At 37.3% G+C, this 19,815-nt stretch overlaps 1 protein-coding gene across 17 annotated transcripts in view; it reads left to right on the top strand.

The window, feature by feature from the left end:
* Window positions 1-19,815, top strand: part of SRSF11 (serine and arginine rich splicing factor 11) — a 47,573-nt gene that overhangs the window by 11,920 nt on the left and 15,838 nt on the right. For 6 of the 17 annotated variants that reach the window (XM_010358662.2, XM_010358661.2, XM_030912713.1 and 3 more), the window contains exons 2-6: window positions 4,584-4,805; window positions 11,738-11,871; window positions 15,568-15,677; window positions 18,003-18,095; window positions 18,838-18,887. In XM_010358662.2, coding sequence (XP_010356964.1) covers window positions 4,606-4,805; window positions 11,738-11,871; window positions 15,568-15,677; window positions 18,003-18,095; window positions 18,838-18,887 — 587 coding nt within the window. In that variant the 5' untranslated portion in view covers window positions 4,584-4,605. The other 11 variants (XM_030912719.1, XM_030912718.1, XM_030912722.1 and 8 more) reach the window with 8 other exon arrangements.

The following is a 19,815-nucleotide window of genomic DNA, read 5'->3' as shown; positions in this document are numbered from 1 at the left end:
GGCTTGTTTCTTCCTTTTAGTAAGGTCTCAGCAGATAACACTTTTTCCGCCATCCCCTGTCCTATTTCATGTCATCACAACACATCACTCCTTTCATCTTTGTGGGGGTTTTTTTTGTGGTTTTTGTTTCTGGTTTTTTGTTTTTTTTTTTTTCTGGAGATGGAGTTTTGCTCTTGTTGCCCAGGCTGGAGTGCACTGGCACGATCTCAGCTCACTGCAACCTCTGCCTCCCAGGTTCAAGCGATTCTCCTGCCTCAGCCTCCCAAGTAGCTGGGATTACAGGCATGCAGCACCATGCCCCGCTAATTTTGTATTTTTAGTAGAGACAGGGTTTCTCCATGTTGATCAAGTTGGTCTCGAACTCCTGACCTCAGGTGATCCTCCTGCCTCGGCCTGCCAAAGTGCTTGGATTACAGGCGTGAGCCACCGCACCTGGCTGTGTTTTTATATTGAAAGTTTGCCATGCTAGACCTGAAGTTTTATGATATCAGGGACATTCACTTCCTTTTCCCTACTCTATTTCCAGCAGCTAGGAAAATCCTTGGAATAGAGTTAGGTACATAATATTTGAAGAAATTGTGAGTTTTTTGACTGCCTCTTAATGGTGTTGTAGATACAGTGAATAAAACAGGCATGAATCCTGTCTCCAGATTCTATATTTTCTATAGTCCTGTTTAATTGTGAGCCTAAATAAATCTGAAGTGATTTAAAACTGTCATAAATTGGTTATATTTATTTGCTTTAATGTATTTGTCATTTGTCTTTAGGTATATGTCTTATTCCTATGTAAAACAGACATTAATGTAATTATTTAATCTATTAGACCTACAAGAATCTTCAAAATTATGATTCAGCTCTTCATTTGACTGACAAACTGGCATAGATTTTTAGAAATTAAGTCAAATTTCCTCAAATCACATGCTTAAAGACAGGGCTGGTTGTTTTTTGTTTGCTTGTTTGTTGTTTTGTGTGTGTGTGTGTGTGTGTGTGTGTCTTTGAGACAGAGTCACGCTCTGTCGCCCAGGCTGGAGTGCAGTGGCGCAATCTCGGCTGTCTGCAAGCTCTGCCTCCTGGGTTCACGCCATTCTCCTGCCTCAGCCTCCCAAGTAACTGGGACTACAGGCACCTGCCACCACACCCAACTAATTTTGTTTTTGTATTTTTAGTAGAGATTGGGTTTCACCATGTTAGTCAGGATGGTTTCAATCTCCTGACCTCGTGATCTGCCCACCTCAGCCTCCCAAAGTGCTGGGCATGAGCCACCGCACCTGGCCAGCAGGGCTGGTATTTTAAGTCAGCCTTCTAACTTTAAATTCAGTAATTTTTTTTTTTATTTTGGTAGCTGCTAAATGATTTGAAAATAAAATATTTTAAAATCCTCTTCATTTGAATAAACTTTTTGCCACCTAGTTTCTCTGTAGCAAAGTATCATCTATTTTTTCAGTAAGTTATTGTACATAAATTGGCTTCTGGTGGTTTAAAGGATTTTATTACAACTACCTTTTTCTGTGGTTTGAATTTGTAATTTTAATTATGAAATGTGTCAAACATACAGAAAAATGTAGAGTCATATAAAAGATTTATGTGTACCCATCACAGAGAATAAATAAGTGTTAACATTTAAGGAAAAAAAGAAAAAGGCATGAACCCCGACCTTCTGTTATTTGTCCTTTTATCATCAAATATTTTAACATGTGTGGCATATAGTAGACACTCACAATAAATGTTAAACTATTAAGAATCTGTAACTGGCAGTTACATATGTCTGATTCAAAATGAGAAAATAAATTACCATTCTTTGTATTCACAGATATTTATGAGTGACATGCAGTTAGTTTACAATCAGCCTCCATATCATGTGTTCCACATACTTGGGTTTAGCCATCCCCTATCAAAAATATTCAAAAAATAAAAAATAATGACATTAAAAATGAAAGTTTTTAGAAATGCAGTATAGCAGCTATTTACATAGCATTTACATTGTATTCAGTATTAAAGGTTGAGTATCCCTAATCCAAAAAACCAAAATCCAAAATGCTCAAAAATCTGAAACTTTATGAGCACTGACGTGACACAAAGTAAATGCTTATTGGAGCATTTCCGATTTTAAATGTTAGGATTAGGGATGCTAAATCAGTAAATATAATGCAGATATTCAAAAATGTTTTTTAGAAATCCAAAACACTTATGGTCACAAGCATTTTAGATAAGGGTTACTCAAGAGTATGAGAGTACGTGCTTACATTATATGCAAATATAATCGTACCAGTCCTGAGGTGAGTATTCATGGGGAATTGATAACAGGACCCCAGAGGATACCAAAATACACAGATGCTCAAATTCTTTATGTAAAATAGTATAGTGTTTGTATATAATCTGTGCACATCCTCCCAAATATTTTAAATCATCTCTATACTAATACGATGTAAGAGCTGTGTAAATAGTTGTTAGACAAGAAATAAAAAGTCTGTACATGTTTAGACGGTCAATTTTTTCCCAGATATTTTCAATCCCAGGTTGGTTGAATCCACATACATGGAGCCCATGGATACAGATCAAATGCACTGTTACACCACACCATTTTATATAGGGGATTTGAGCACCCTCTGGTTCTGGTATTTGTGGGAGGGTCCTGGAACCAATCCCCCACAGATACTGAGGGACAACTATATGCTTTTCTTTAAAATTCTGAGAAGTCTTGGCTCTAGCTAATGCTAGTTGGTTTCTATGAAGGCCATAATTTGTAATTTTGCTGAGGCTCACATTCAATCAATCCATCCATTTTCTGTATAAGCACTAGTGACAGTCACTTAGCCAGTTGGCTCTGTATCCAAATCTCAGTAACCTTGTGCTCTAATCTCTCACATATTGCATCTTGACTGCATTGTGCCAAGAAGTATTCACTAATGTAGATACTCTGTTAGGCTGCAAGTTGTTTGTTTTTACCTCTAAAACCTCTAAAAGTTTTACCTCTAAAAACATTCAAGGTCAAGTAAATTATTTAGTGAACTGTCTTAAATGACATTGTCATTAAGGTATGTTTGTGCGTGTGTCCAGCACATGTATTGGGACTGACTGTGTGACAGACATTGTGCCAGGTTCTGGACTGACCCAGGAAGCTCACAACTTTGAGTGATACATGTCAATAATAAATATATGTATCTTCTGTTACTTAGCAGAAAAGAGGAAGCCTTAACAGCTTGCAGAAGTCATAGCAGTGAGGGAAGGAATGCTCTACAGAAGATGACAGATGAATGATGTTATTAATACCTTGTATATAGGCACAGAGATATTATGGTTTTTGTCATGTTTGGGGCACTACAAGTCACTGGACTACACACTGGATGCAGTTGAGAGAATAGTTCAGATGAGGTTGAAAACTAAGGCAAGGATTTTTTTAATAGTCAAAAGCTTCAGAATTATTTTAAGCAAGAATATGTATGTGAAACAAGTTTTTCTTGAGAAATTGCAGTATTTTCTTTAGAAATATATACTTGAATATATTTAAGTACTGTAAACTGTTTCCAAAAAGTCAGCTATTGTGAAATTGGGCACAGTGGCTCACGCGCCTGTAATCCTAGCACTGTGGGAGGCCAAGGCGGGTGGATCTGCAGAGGTCAGGAGTTGGAGACCAGCATGGCCAACATGGTGAAACCCCATGTCTACTAAAAATACAAAACTTAGCCGGGCATCATGGCAGGCGCCTGTAATCCCAGCTACTCAGGAGGCCGAGGTAGGAGAATGACTTCAACACAGGAAGCGGAGGTTGCAGTGAGCCAAGATGGTGCCACTGCACTCCAGCCTGGGCGACAGGGCGACCAGAAAAAGAAAAGTCACTCAAAAAAAGTCATTCATTGTGAATAAATGTACAAAACGCTTATTAGTAAGTGTAATATTAAAATGTATCCTTTCTGAAAGTTTTAGTGACAAAACAAATTGGTTACAGATTTAATGTTACCAAAATTCATGAACATTTAAGATTCCGGGACATTTTATAGTGGTGGTGGTGGGGTGGCATCTTAGCTTGGGTTTAAATCATTAGTAATTGGATAGATCTGTAGATGATTATCAGTATATAAAGACATATCGTGAGCAGTATTTAGTAAGAATAGTTACTGAAGTGACTTTTTGCAGGGGGATGAATTTTTTTAAAAAAAAAGTTTATACGTGCCTCTTCTCTCTTCCAAAGAAAAAGAAAAAAACGAGAGACGAAGGTGGATAACGCCTTTTTCTAGACCGCGGTGCCTCGCATTTCTCGGGCTGCGGGCGAGAGTTGCTGGGCCTGCGCGGGGTAGAGGCGACGCTGACGCGCCCTGCGCCGCAAGGCATTGTGGGAGCTCGGGCCCGCTAGTGCTGTAGTTGGAGGCGAGGGGGGCGGCCGTTTGTTTTCTCGTGGTCTCGAGCTCGCGCGCTCTCTTCCCCTCCCCCGCGGCGTGCAGCCGGGCGGAGAAACGGCGGCGGCGGCGGCGGCAACGGCAGCAGAAGCAGAGGCTGTAGCATCGGACACCCTCCTCTCTCCCGCGAACCGGTTCCTCTTCCCCCTCCTTCTCACTGTTTGTTGTGTGTTTGATGTGTTAAAGCAGGAGCGAGAACCCGAGCAGCGCCATGAGCAACACTACCGTCGTCCCCAGCACTGCAGGTCCGGGCCCCAGCGGCGGGCCCGGTGGCGGAGGTGGTGGCGGCGGAGGCGGCGGCACCGAGGTAATCCAGGTGACTAATGTCTCCCCGAGCGCTAGCTCTGAGCAGATGCGGACTCTCTTCGGTTTCCTAGGCAAGATCGACGAACTGCGCCTCTTCCCGCCGGAGTGAGTATCGTCCACCATCACTGTTCCTGCTAACGCCGCCTCAGCCTAGGCCTAACACACACACAATTTCCTTAGGCCCCTGTCGCTGCTTCCCCGGGCCGGGCTGCTTGAGTGGCTGGTGGCTGTTGCATTTACCTAAGACAGTTGTGTTCCAGGCCTACAAAAAAATGTAGAGAGGCAGGGCCAGGGCATTTTGGGATTAGGAAACTCTGACTCCTATTCTCGGGAATTTTTTTTTTTTTCTGCCTTAAATTGTGCCAACGTGGTCGTTTGGCTTTGGGGGCTTAACGCAAGACTAACTGCACTCTGTACGTCGTATATAGGTTAAATCCCCTTTTTAAAAAACAGTATTTTTTCTTTGCCTTCTTGGAAGAAAGAAAACAAAATTATTCATGCCTGGGTTAATTTAGTGTTGAACTTTGTAGGTTGTTGGTCACTTACTGCTCTTCCTGTTATGTGGTTCTGGCCCAGCAATATAATTCATAGATCGTACTCTTTTTGACAGACGCTTACTTTAGTGAGCCTGATTACTTAATTTTTATAATGTCAAAAAACGGGTTATATCTGAAACCAGAGATTTTCCTTTGTTTGAATAATATACAGATTTGTGATATTTCACAGTTGTTCTTGAGAAGAATTTTTATAAATGTTGAAATTTGAATTAGAGTGTATGACTTTTTATCCTTTTGTTTCACTTTTATTTTGAAAATTATTTCTATCGCAAGAATATTAAATAAATGGATTAATTGTAAAGAAAAAATAGTTAAGTTATGAAGTAAGATAAGGTGTACTTTTAAAACAGACAATTGGAATAAAAATAGTCTTGTGCTTTTTGGAAGACTTATTGGTGGAGAAGTGACAATTCAAGTGTCATTGTCAGTAAACATATATTGAGAATTTTATGATGTCATTTAAATACTAAACAGGAAATTGGAATTCTCTAAGAATCTTGTTATGGTACAAGTAATCATTAACTTTCTGCTCAATAAAATAATTGACAAAAGTTTATCATAATGAGATATTTGTTAAGTATTAACATATTTCATCACTTTCCACTTAAAATAGTTTCAAAGATTATTGGTGGTTTCAAATTGGTATATTGCTAATTTTTAGGGAAACGTACATGTGGAGAGAGGATTTACTTAGCATGCCGTGGAGTTCTGGGAACAAACACATGTTTTTATTCCTGTTATTTTGACAGATACTTGATTTGGTAGTGAAGGACAAATAGCTTTCATAATATGAACATACAAAAATAGATGCTTTGCTGTTGTTCAGTTTTCTCAAGACTTACTGTTTTAAGCTTGTAAAATTAATAAACAATAAAATAGCAGAAAATACTGATACATTGGATGATTTTAATCGTTTTATTAGTGGGATATTTGAGGTATTCGATTTATGAGAATTCTTTCCAGTCCTACAAGAATTTTATTATAGTTGCTGACTTTTAAATGCTGTTTATTCTCCGAAGGCAGTTTTATGATGCATTTAGAAAAAAGATGAGAGAGATGTAGGCATTATACTGGTTCATCTTTTACCTAATGCATGACCAGTATCTTAGAGGAAGTTGTGATGGACCAGAGTCTTTCTGTTTTGTAATCAAACGAGTAGTTCCTTCATAACCAGGACGGCTAGTGTGTGCTTGAGAATTTCTCCCTCAACTATATGATCTGGGATACTCTGCATTAAAAGGACTTCTTTCCCCGTATTGAGAGAAAGAGAGATAAATTGACAACATTTTTACTCTGACTCCTTCATTTATCTTTCCACATACAAGATCATTTTGTCTTTTAAAATGTACGAGGTTACAATAAGTTAAATGTTACTAGTGGCATTCTACATTTGATCAGTAATGTAGATGGCTACTCTTATTTACTTGATGTTGCATTTTGGTTTTTTTAACTATAAGTTTCAATAAACTAATCTGACTTGCACAAGTTGCATATACTTTGTTGGTAGTTTCTATCAACTTAGTAGAGCTTTCAACAGTAAACTTGCCAGGGATAATGTGCAGTGGATTCCCAGTGGTCTACAGGGTTCATCATTCCAAAAATATTTACCCGTAACATTGAATGGCTCAGATTACATAAAATTCTGTCTGTTGTGAACAGGTCACCTGATTGTAACTAGTATCGATACACAGTTGGCCTTCCTCATCTCTGGGTTCCACATGCATGGATTCAGCTCACTGTGAATTGAAAATACAGCATCTGTACTGAACATGTACAGACTTTTTTCTTGTCATCACTCCCTAAACAGTACAACTATTTACAATGTATTAGGTATTATAAGTAATCAAGAGATGTGAAGTATACAAGAGGATGTGCACAGGTAATACGCCATGATTTTATTTTTCCTCCACATCTTCCCCCTCCCTACGTCATTTTATATAAGAGACTTGAGCATCTGGAATTTGTTATCTGCAGGGAGTCCTGAAACCATGGATACTGAGGGAAAACTGATTTCCCCCAAGAAGGCGGTGACATGCACCTGTAACTCTTTTTCCCCTAGACATATCTGTGACATGCTTAACTACTTTTGTTTTTCCAATGTCACTTTAATCAGAGAAACCTTCCCAGACCACCCTGTGTAAAATAAAGCACCTCTGGCCGGGCGCGGTGGCTCAAGCCTGTAATCCCAGCACTTTGGGAGGCCGAGGCGGGTGGATCACGAGGTCAGGAGATCGAGACCCTCCTGGCTAACACGATGAAACCCCATCTCTACTAAAAATACAAAAAACTAGCCGGGCGCGGTGGCGGGCGCCTGTAGTCCCAGCTACTCGGAGGCTGAGGCAGGAGAATGGCGGGAACCCGGGAGGCGGAGCTTGCAGTGAGCCGAGATCGCGCCACTGCACTCCAGCCTGGGCGACACAGCGAGACTCCGTCTCAAAAAAATAAATAAATAAATAAAGCACCTCTGCTGCTGCTTTATTCTACTTAACACTACTTCTTTTCTATAGCACCTGTCACCAGTTGACAGGTTAAGTTTAACAACTTCTCTCCTGTAGAATATGAGGTGCTTTAAAATACGTATATGACTGAACCTCACCCACACCTACTGAAACTCTTCATTTTGGTTCTGAATGCCTATTTTGGGGAAACATTTCCGGGATTATGACAGACATTTCAGTGACAGCCTGCTCAAGGAGGTTTCCTGCATTGTCATTGTTAAATCCATGTATTCCTTCTTTTAAACCAGAATTTGTGGCCTATAATTTCACTGAGAAATAAAGATACTATCTTTACAATAGGTGATATTCTAACCCTCTCTACAGCATGATGTCTCTGCAGCTATTTGAAAGCATCTGTCAGTGTACCCCACATATACTCTTGAAACTGTTTTGATTCTGGTTGTTTCTGAAATGCGTGTTGGAAATGCAGCATTGTTTGAATGTCTATTGTGAGTTAGTTGCTTTCTAAATTTATCTTAATCCTTACAAACCCAGAGGAAAAAATGTTTTTGACCCTGTTTTACAAGTTCATGAACTGAAATTTACATAGGTATTTTTTGTATGCCCAGGCCATACTGCCAGTGTCAGAACTAGACCTCGAACCCAAGTTGTGACTCTCCTTTACCACTTGATCAGGAGTTTGTTGATTTAGCCAAGTAACTTGTAAGATCTTCACATGCTTTCTTTTAGTGGGATTGCCCAGCAGAGTGCTTATCAGGTATCAGGTAATGATCCCAGTGAAGTATATCACAGCTATGCAGTAACTTAAGGCTGGTGTAATACTGAGATAAATTGAAGTTCATTAGTAACTTTTCAGTGACCCAAAATGGATACTTTTTAATGGTCATATAGGTGTAAATCAGTGTATTAGGTAAGGGAAAGCGTTTAGTGCATCTTTAAAGAAAAAATGGTTTTAATAAATGCACCATTTTACTGTATATTTCTTTATGTAGTGTGGAGGGGCGCATGAGGTCAACAGTCAAGTTTTCAGGTTAATGTCCTCTTTGTCACACACCTCCTTTTGTGGGTTTTGGAGATACTTTCATTTATGAGCTCAAAATTCTCCACTTAGCACACTATTAAGGTGGAAGTTGAAAGGCTGATATCAGTGGCCTAAACCTGAAATTCTGGTACGTTAGTAGGCATGAATACCTGGTTAAGAATCTGGGCCTTCATATAAAAAAGATTCTCTACAGACCTTAGGTGAACAACAGAAATCTCGATTTTCTGTGTGTAGCCTAGAAGATTCTGAAATAGCCCTCAGAGGACACGTAAGAACTGTTAAAAACTGTACAGCCAGTCTTGGAGGACAGAAGTGGCATGCAGGACTCACTTTACCTATCTTGTTCCTCATTTCTCCCTGCTTCATATTAATTTTTAAGAGATACAGAGTAAAATACATGTCATATTTGGAAACAGTACTTCCACAGAATTTTAGAGAACAAAAATTAATTTCAGGCATCAGTCCTCTATCTTATATTATCTTAAGATAAATTTTATTAGGAGGCTGAGGCAGGTGAATCACCTGAGGTCAGGAGTTCAAGACTAGCCTGACTAAATGATGAAACCACGTCTCTGCTAAAAATACAAAAATTAGCCAGACGTGGTGGCGCATGCATGTAATCCCAGCTACTCGGGAGCCTGAGGCAGGAGAATTGATTGAACCTGGGAGGCAGAGGTTGCGGTGAGCCGAGATTGTGCCATTGCACTCCAGCCTGGGCAACAAGAGTGAAACTCCATCTCAAAAAAAAAAAGAGAGAGACAAATTTTAATTAAATGTAAGAATGTAATTCTGGGCCCAGATACTAACAAAAACTTGTTTTAAACCCATCTAAAGGAGGCCATTTGAAGTGGAGAGAGATGAAATTATATTTTCCTTTCTGAATTACTATTTTATTCACAGTATTCAACTTCATATTTAGTCTGTACCGTACCATCACTTAACAGATTTTGATATAGCCAAAATAATGGAGCATTCCTATGATATTAATGGGTAGGGAAAAAAATATGAGTCCCTTTAAGGTTGCCAAGTATAAAGAATACAATTTGAGCACAGGGGTAGTACTTTTTTTCCTAAGGAACTGTTCATTAAAAATAACATATTTGGAGTCATTTCTTTTCATAAGATAACAATAAAAAGTGTTAAAAGAATTGGTAGAGGCTAGTTTTTAAGAAGTGTTAAGTGCCCGCTATTTCCCAACATTATCATGTTGGGTGTTAAGCATATGAGATGATAGCATTAAAAGAGCTTTGTAATTTAGTGATGGAAACATGGATGTCAGCAAAGAAATGAAGTGCCATAGCTTACTAAACCTGCTAAAGTACTTGACAGTGAGGCACACCTGCAGCCCCATCTATTTTGGAAGCTGGAGTGGGAGGCTGGTCAACATAGTAAGACCCCTCCCATTTCTTTAAGGAGAAATTGCTAAAACATTGTTTTTACTACTGCAGGTACAACATTGTTAAATTTTATACCAGCAGTGTTTCACATCTAAAAACCACTGTATTCTTTAAGAAATATTCAGCAGTGAGCCTATATAACAAGGTGGCTTAACTTGCTTGTGGATACCCTGTTAATTTTGCTTTGAACTTGGGTCAGGGTCTGTGCTTAGCCTGGGAGATCCTTGTAGGGAAACTTGTATCAGAAGTTGTAATGGGTTTGAGTTCTCAGGCCATGTATAGTATCATGTTGTTAGTGTTTGAGTTGTGATAGAAATTGTGGTGTTTTTTGTTAGGCCTAAAATAAATTATTTTTCTTTTCAACAATGAATCTGAAATTCTTAGTATAACCAAATCTGATGCAATTACAATTTTATGTACACATGAGTGTGTTTCATTTGTTAGAAACTGAAGCCTCATTCAGATAGTGTTAAAATATAGGATTTTCCTTTTCATTAATGAGTCCTATGATGTGTTATATTAACGTTACAATGAAGTAGTTTTGCACCCCAGGTGCATAAAATTGTCAGAATTAAAGGAGAAAGAGCTTAAACTTCATCAGAGATCGTGATTTAATTGTTGTGGATCGAAGAGTGTGAATTACCCCCAGCTCCCCACCTGTGACTCTAATACACATTAGAGTGTATTAACTAAGGATGGTGTGTTTATTTTTGCCTTAAGGCACTAGCTTTCCAAATAACTTTTGGTATGGGCTTGAGCCATCCCTGCATTCTTGCACAGAGTTTCAAGACAGAAATTTGAACTACCCTGTAACTTAACAGTTGAAAAAAACCCTGCTTCCTGTGTTACCTATCTTACCTACACTGCCATAGCTTGCAGTTTAGCACTTGTCTTTCTTTACCTAAGGAAGTAATTTGCTGAGGGAACTGGCCCTTTTGCTTACTGAAACTTTACAAGGTAGCACTAGTGGAGCATAGTACTATTTCCATGTGTACCTAAATTTTTTCTTTTATCCGAAAGTGCTCCAAGCCAGAAATCCTTGATTATTTATAGTGCATAAGAGTTCTTACGTGCTGTGGGTAAAAGAGCGCAGGGCATGGGACCTGTTTATTATGCAGTTCAAGAAAACTCATTGATTATTGAGTACATGTTCTTTCTCCTGATATTCTTTTGTCCCTGACGTAAAAATTGTTCATCTTTCTTACTCTGAGAAAGCCATAAGGAAGTTGCTAAACCCAAACTACTGTTACCTGTATCTAAAAATAGCTGGTATTAGTATTATGAAAGAAACTACTGACAATTTTGTGGTCCCCTCAGTCTCTGAGACTTTAGTACCAAACTGTTTTTAACCTGATACCCTGTAAATATAAGTTGTGATTGTAAGTTTTTATCTGAACTGCAATTCACTACATTATTTCAATGAAGAGTATATTATTGAGAATGTTTTCTTTTGAATTTAACTACGTTAGTATACAGTTAGGTTTTTTTTTTAATCTGCTTTACTTTTGAAATGTGTTGGTTTGTGAATTAGCATTTGTTTTAACTGATACTCTGTTTCTCTTTTATGTTGTTTATTTTTTAGTGATTCACCTTTGCCAGTCTCATCTCGTGTCTGCTTTGTTAAGTTCCATGATCCAGACTCAGCAGTTGTGGCACAGCATCTGACAAATACTGTATTCGTTGACAGAGCTTTGATAGTCGTACCATATGCAGAAGGTTTGTGCTTTGTTTAACTACCTATGTGGGCATCCTAAGATGACCATCTACCTCAGTAAATGTAGAGTGAGCATTAGTAGCATGTTAAATCTAAGCTATTAACATTTTTAAACCCTTGTTATACTGCAGTCCGTAATTTTTGCTTGCAGATTTTTTTAATTCTAAAAATGAGAAATTAAGTCTGTTGTTATAAGGTATTTACCTTTTGTTTTCTTTTAAAACATTTTTAAGTTGTTTAAAACCATGTCCCTTATTGTAACCTCCTGAGATACATCTACTTAGTTAATTTAATGTTGAGTTTTATGAAAAAGCCCTGAAAGTAAATGATTCACTCCATGTATGCTTACAGAGCCTTCAAATAAATGCATGATGTTATTTCTGTTTTAAATAAATGAGTAGGTTGATTTTATTTTCTTAAAGTTTCCTCACACTGATAATCTGGAAAAAAAAAAAAACCACATTGAATTTCAGTATACCAAGGGTTACAATGATTTTGGTTTTCGTGAAAGTTCAAGATTTCCTGTAGCTTAGGTGCCAAATGGGCACTGGGTGTTTTATTTTATGCCAGATTTTCTTGTTCATTCTTGCTATATTTCTAGAATATCTCTAAATAATAAATTCTTCTCTCTGTTATTTGTGTGTGTGATTTTTGTAGTGGAGAAGGCAAATGCAAAACCCTTCCAGATGCCTGAAAAACAGTGGGTCCTCTGCAGCTACAGGGGATTCTAGACATTAACTAAAGGCCAGCAAGCACTCAAGTGCCCCAAGTGTTTTCCTGGTGTAACCATTTGTTAACTACATTTTCTCTCTTTTTACATTTTAGGCTGTTAAAGTAATTTGACAGAAAAAAAATGAGCAGGTTTTTTGGATCTAAAAAGCCACTGTGACAAGAAATTTTAATACCATTTTGTAAAATTTTCTAAGGCGTATTTCATAATTAGTTTGTTCCCAATGTACTGCTGCTTGATTTGCTTTTTGGTAACTATAAATTTTACTCGAATCATTGAAATATGATAAAACTGCTGGATTTTAAGTTAATAATTTAATATGCTGACCAGGATTTAAATGCTTTCCCCTTTCCTTAATAAACTGGTCAGTGGAAGTGGAATCTTAATGCTATCTGAAATCTTTGAATACAAATGTGAACATTTACACCATACCTTGTAAAAGTTGTGAAATGTCTAGTCCTTAACACTTAGAGAAATTGCCTCTGGTTTTCTAAAGAAATTATATTTGTAAATGAGTTAAGGCATGTTATGTAATACGACCTCTGTCTCCATGATATTAAAGTGTATCAGCCAAGTTTTAAGGTTTTATAATATATAGATAGATAAATTTTTGAGTTAGTGTGTTTTGGTTAAGCAATTTCTTTTATGTCAGTGTGCCTGTTGTAGGATAAGACCATCAACAGAAAATTTACAGAATTCAAATTCAGGATGAATAAAATAGAGTATAGGTCTTGGAACAAGGGTCAAATCATGTGAGTAATATGTAAAACATTTTGGTTAGCCTGTAAATTTAAATTTTTTATTGGCTAAGTATTATAGTTCCCAATCCCTGAACATAATACAGTATATCATATAAATGACTTTCATAAATATTTTTAGGCCATAGTAATTTTTCTGGACCTATTTTTGGAAGTGAAATATTTAGGAATACACAGTACATAGAATTAGGGAAATATTTCAGAATTCTCTTGTTGGTGAATTTAATTCTGGTATGATATGCTGTATTAATGTTACCTCCAGTAAATACCATTCCCTCCAGATTTAGCTATTACACTTTGGTGTTAGCTCTTGGTCAGTGTTTTAGAACAGTAGACATAGTCTACGGTAAGGAATAGTCTTAATTGGTAAAACTAAGGTAACTTAATTTGGAAGGAACTCTTAATGGTAATGGATTTGGGGATTTTTTAGGTTCCTTGGTTAATGTTTGTTTCTTTTGTCTGTTTCTTTTTCTTTCATTTCTACACATTCATGCAGTATTTCATGGTTCTATCAAAGCAGCAGTAAAAAAAATACTCTTGACGCATGAAAATTAACTGGTGAGGGGCCTCATTGCTATTTTTAAATTGTAGTTTTATTTTTAAATAGTCTTTTTTTAATCAGAGGATCAGATGCATGACTTTTTTTTTTTTTTTTAATGGATGCAGATCTTCTATCAGGTGTCTCACAATAAATTCAAGAGGATTTTAGTTTGCCAGAAATGTTGCAAATGCACTAATTTGAGTAAGATGTTGTTACTGAATATATCCTCTTGAGACATAATTTTGCATGCAAAATTATCCCATAATCTTTGTAGGTTTGTTAATATTGATGCATTACTGCCCTATATCTAAATGATCTTCTCCCCCTTCCCCTCCATAACTCTTGGTATCTAAATTGATGACAGCTCTGACACAAGCAAGATAACAGTGCTGTGTAGTATACATTTGTTTATATTATCGGCACTTCTCAGTATAGGTGGAAGGAACCATTACCTTTATTTAACAGTGGTTTTTCTTTTTTGTTGTTGTGTTTTACAGTTCTTTTCCCTGGTTCAGCCTGAACTATATACCAGGCCCTGCTGAAAATACCACCCAACAGTTTTCTTCTGCAGCTTATCCAGTTTCTCTTAAGTGCCCTGTACATATTGTATGTTTTATGATGAGATGCAGTTTCTTAATATGTATTACAGAAATACTACTGGTATTTGCAAATATGTAGTTTAATTGTATTATTGAACTCTCATTTTGGGGGCTTGGGCACATTAACAGATTAATCCATCTGTATAGGGCTTTTGCTGTTGGATAGAATTTAAATTGTCTACATAAATATTTGTTTTAGGACCCTTAGATTTTATCTGAATACACAGATTAGGCTTTAAAAACAGATATATATGTCATTTTTGGCTTAAGGAGTTTGGCTAAGTTAGCTTTTCAACTGGCACTATATAGCAGCATTTTTTGGTATGGTTAGCATGGCACATGGCGAAACATAAAGCATTTTACTGTACAGGTAAGGAATGTGCCATGTTGTTTTACCTATCTCTCTCTCTCTCTCACTCCCATGCACACATCCTGTGTGTATTCAGAGACCTTCAGAAACATTCATATTCATTTTCATGAGTCAGCAAAAGCCCTACGCTTGATTCCAACAGAATATTTCCTTTACATACTTTCTTCTCTTAATTTTTACAAAATTTGTATGGTAGGTGTAAAAGAAAATCATAGTAACTGTACCATATTATTAACCCCTAAATCAAACTTTTTTTGTCTTGTGTATCTTGATTTTTCTGTGTGCTTTATAGTGAAGCAGCCGACACGAGTCGTTGTTCATAAAACAGCTTTTGAAAGTTGAGAGCACACCCCTGGAGAACCGACTGTGCTTGCTTACGTTTGGTTCATGACTTAAAAATCGAGTACAGGTGATGAAATCTTGGCAGTGTTAACAAAAAAGTAGTGTGTATTGTGCTATTTTTTTTTACTCTAGAAACTTAACCATTTGTAGAGAAAAAGGAAAAAATTTTCACACATTGAAGTTCATTCTGACATAAAATTAATGATAAATAATCATAGAAATCAAGCTTTGTATTTTAGCGAACATAAGTACTTTCAACAAACTCAGGTGGTGTATCAGGGAGACATTTTCTGGGTGTTTTTGTGTGTTTTCTGTCTTAGAAAAGAATGTGTTCTAATGCAAGGATGTTTCTCTGCAGGAGTTATTCCTGATGAAGCTAAGGCTTTGTCTCTGTTGGCACCAGCTAATGCAGTGGCAGGTCTTCTGCCTGGTGGTGGACTCCTGCCTACTCCTAACCCACTTACCCAGGTACTCGTTCTTTTGAATTCTTAAAAGATGGGGGGAAAAAACAGAATTGTGGATGAAGCTAAACATATTTGAGCTTTGTAGGTACTCATGAGATTCTAGTTGAGATAGCATTATCACATGTACAGTATTGTAAAGAGCTATATCGAAATCACAAATAATATAGAGGAGCTCTTAGACTTTTGTATTTTAACAACATCCTGAAAATCGTAAAATATCTATTGTATCACGTTTACCATTGGCTCTTAAAATAATCCTAAGTAGTTTTGGAACCATCCCATGAGGCACGAACACTTCTCTGAACACACTGTTAAAAATGTGTTCATTTGGACTAGGAAAGAAAACTGAGGTTCAAATTTCACAAGTGAGCCCTTCCGTGTTTTTTTTTTCCTTCCTCTTTATCTTTTCCTGTTACTTGAGGGGTTTTTGGCTTGAAAACAAAGGCAATTCTTGATGGAGACGTTTGATATGGGAACATGAAAGAAAACTGGTTGCGATAGTGTTTCTAACACTGACAATGCTATAGGAAGCTTATCATTTTAGAAGTAAAAGACACTTTAAATACGGTGTATTCTAATTAATGAGATTGTAACTGGTCAGTAGTTTCAAAGATTGTAGTGAATGATGAGCCTCAACTGGAAATTTATAAAAGCATTCTTTCTAGTATATCATTTTGCCTGTGTAAATAATTGACTAATTGACTCTTAACTGAAGTGAACTATAAAATGAAAGATTAGGAGTTCCTAAGCTTTTTGGGTGTGACTTTTATCACTTAACTCTGAGGGGTTTTTTTAGCCTATAAAATGAGGATCTGGGTAATGTTCTTTTTTCTTTGTTTTGTTTTGGTTTTTGTGTTTTTGTTGGGTTTTTTTGTTTGTTTGTTTTTGTTTTTTTGAGACGGACAGAGTCTTGCCCTGTCACCCAGGCCGGAGTGCAATGGCACAATGTTGGCTCACCGCAGTCTCCACCTCCCTGGTTCAAGCGATTCTGCCCCAGCCTCCCAAATAGCTGTGACTACAGGCGCGCCACCATGCCCAGCTAATTTTTGTATTTTTAGCAGGGGTGGGGTTTCACCATGTTGGCCAGTCTGGTCTTGAACTCTTGACCTCAAGTGATCTGCCCACCTTGGCCTCCCAAAGTGCTGGGATTGCAGGTGTGAGCCACCACGCCCAGTCCAGATCTGGGTAATTTTCTAAATTCCTTTAATGTATAAAGCTATGCAATACCTATGTTGGACAGTAAGTTAAAGTAGTATTAACACAGCATTTTGCCTGTACTGAATAAACAGTTAAATTATAGAAAGTTTGATAGTTTGTATTTACTAAATAAATTGAAACAAGGAGAACTTGTAGCACAATGTGGAGAAAGTGAGGCTGTTTCAAAAGCTACAGATGGTTTTAAAGCAGCCTCACTTTCCTGGTTTGTGTCTATTACATTATGCATTAATCAGAATTGTGTCAAGCAGGTGGCAGAACCCTGCAGTAATTTGAACAGGGAACATTTAAGGAATTACTAACTAGTGATAAGAGATTACTCGGGGAACTCTAATGAATACAGGAATCACAAGTATAAGAAACAACCACTACTTCTGAGGCTGAAGCAGAAGGAACACAAACCCATTTAGTTTAGGGGACTCCTCTTTCCCCATCTATGCTGAAATTTAGATTTGTTTTTGGAAGAATGACTAATAAAGAAGTTATCTTGGGTGCCCTGGGGAGCTGCATAAGGAGTTGATACTGAAACTCATGAGAGGTGAAGGCTGCTGTGGTTTGACATGGTGGTACAGGAATGATCAGGGGACACAGGAACCAGGAAGAGCCCCTTCCTTAGTGTCCTTCCAGCACTCTTTCCAAATGAAGTGTTCTATCATGGCAGCTATCAAAGGAGAAATGCTTTATAAAGGTTCTGCCTCCAGTATCACAAAACAGCAGGGCAAAGAATAGTAGATTTGGATCCTGAGAAGCAATAAATAATTAAAATCAGCACCAGAATATGTTGAAATATTTTGTCTTTTTGTCTTAATCTAGGATTTAGGGGGGAAATGTGTTGTAATGGATGGAACATGGGTGTCATATAGCGCAAGACCCCTGTTTCTATTAATACTGTTATTGGACCACAGCCATTTGTTTAGGTATTGTCTCTGACTGCTTTCAAGCTACGATAGCAGTAGTCCTATGGAGTTGTGTACAACTGGGTAGTTGTACAGAGACCAGAGACCGTGTAGCCTGAAAACTGAAGTTATCTGACCTTTTACATTAAAAAAGTATTAACCCCTGGTATAAGGAACTGAAATGAAGCTTTACATAAATAAAATTTGACATTTCACAGATTGGCGCTGTTCCACTGGCTGCTTTGGGGGCTCCTACTCTTGATCCTGCCCTTGCTGCACTTGGGCTTCCTGGAGCAAACTTGAACTCTCAGGTATAACTTAGTAACTTCAAGTTTTTCACCCATTTTTACAGAAAATCTGTTTAACTGTTGGTTTGCATTTCAAGAGCAGGAGCTAATGGCTATGTTGTAGTAATTTTTTTTCTCATTTAAACTTGTTAGAGCTTTAAACAGTCACTGAATGACTAACTCCTTATCCGTTCATGGATTTTTTTTTTTAATATAGTTCAAAATAGAAAATAGGTTCACAGGAAGCCATTACATTATCAGTGTGTCATACAGTCAGAGTAAATAGTCATGAAAAGATAGGAATGTGGTTTATAATTTTTCTATAATGGAAGTTTTTCTTTTATTGTAATTTAGCTAACCTTTGTTTCTGAAGTTCTTACTTTGTAGAGATCATTTGTATTATATTGGTTAAGCTGTTTTGAGTTTTACGTGTTTCTTTATTTCAAAAGTCTTAAAGAAGACAATTGTATAATATCAAGACTGTTCAGCCTCATAATCTTTAGATAACTTGCTAAAGCTGCTCTATCCAATACTGTAGCTACTGAGGTCACCGGTTTCTTTTTTTTAATTTTTTATCTTTTCAATGTGGCTACTAAAAAATGTATGTTTCACGGCATTTAGTTTGCCTGGATTTCTGTTGTTCAGTTTTCTGCCTACAACATACTTGTAGGTTTGGCAGTTTGTCCCAGGGCATTTCAACATAACTCAGAAAATACTAGTTATTGTTTTATGTATTCTCATTGTTCTTATGTTTTATTTTTTGCAGTCTCTTGCTGCAGATCAGTTGCTGAAGCTTATGAGTACTGTTGATCCCAAGTAAGGGTTTTTTCTTTGTTTTCATTGGTGATGTGATACCTGAATGTCTACAGAACTAGAGTTTTTTTTGATAGCTTATAAGAAAGTTATCAAGTTTTCTTTCTCAAGACAAGCAATATATATTGTTACCTAGAAACAAGGAGAGAAATACAGAACTAAGTAAGCCCCTCTAAAATACTTTTAGTGTCATTTGAGTCTTGAATAGTAATTGTAAATGACTTATACCTGGATGATAGCAAAAGAACTATTAAGGGGACAACTTAGTTTGAAGATCAGACGCTGAGTCCTGAAGATAGTAGGAGTTAGAGGTAAAGCTGAGGGAATCACTATCCCAGAGCAAAGTAGTATTACATATTATATAATTAAGAGCCAACATTTTCTTTTAGTGCTTTTAATAAGTGCTCTTCATGCTGTCACAGAAATTGTTTCCTACGTGATAATGTGACAAATTCATCAGTTAAAAAACTGGTTATTTCTTGGCATAATAAATTTGAACTTTATACCTTTTCCCCTTAACTTGGTGAAAGCCCCTATCAGTAAGTGAGGGAGCATGGAAAGAAGGACAGAATCGTTCGACTTCAGTAGTCAGTGGCCTTTTTTGTTAGAAATTATCTAAAAATAAAACCAAGCATGTACCCATTACCCAGCTTATAAAATAATACCAATACAGTTGAAGCTTCCTATGTACCCATTGTTTAGTACACTTCCCATTCTGCCTACAAATAACTACGAAATTTGGTGTCTGTAATCTTTTGTTTTCTTTCTTTCTTTTTTTTTTTTTTTTGAGATAAGTCTCGCTCTGTTACCGAAGCTGGAGTGCAGTAGCGCAATCTCGGCTCACTGCAACCTCCGCCTCCCAGATTCAAGCAATTCTTCTGCCTCAGCCTCCCGAGTAGCTGGGACTACAGGCGCATGCCACCACGTCCGG

This window comes from Rhinopithecus roxellana, chromosome 12 (genome assembly GCF_007565055.1).
Source record: "Rhinopithecus roxellana isolate Shanxi Qingling chromosome 12, ASM756505v1, whole genome shotgun sequence".
In the NCBI taxonomy this organism is placed as follows: Eukaryota; Metazoa; Chordata; class Mammalia; order Primates; family Cercopithecidae; genus Rhinopithecus; species Rhinopithecus roxellana.
This window is presented reverse-complemented; position numbering and strand designations above follow the sequence as displayed.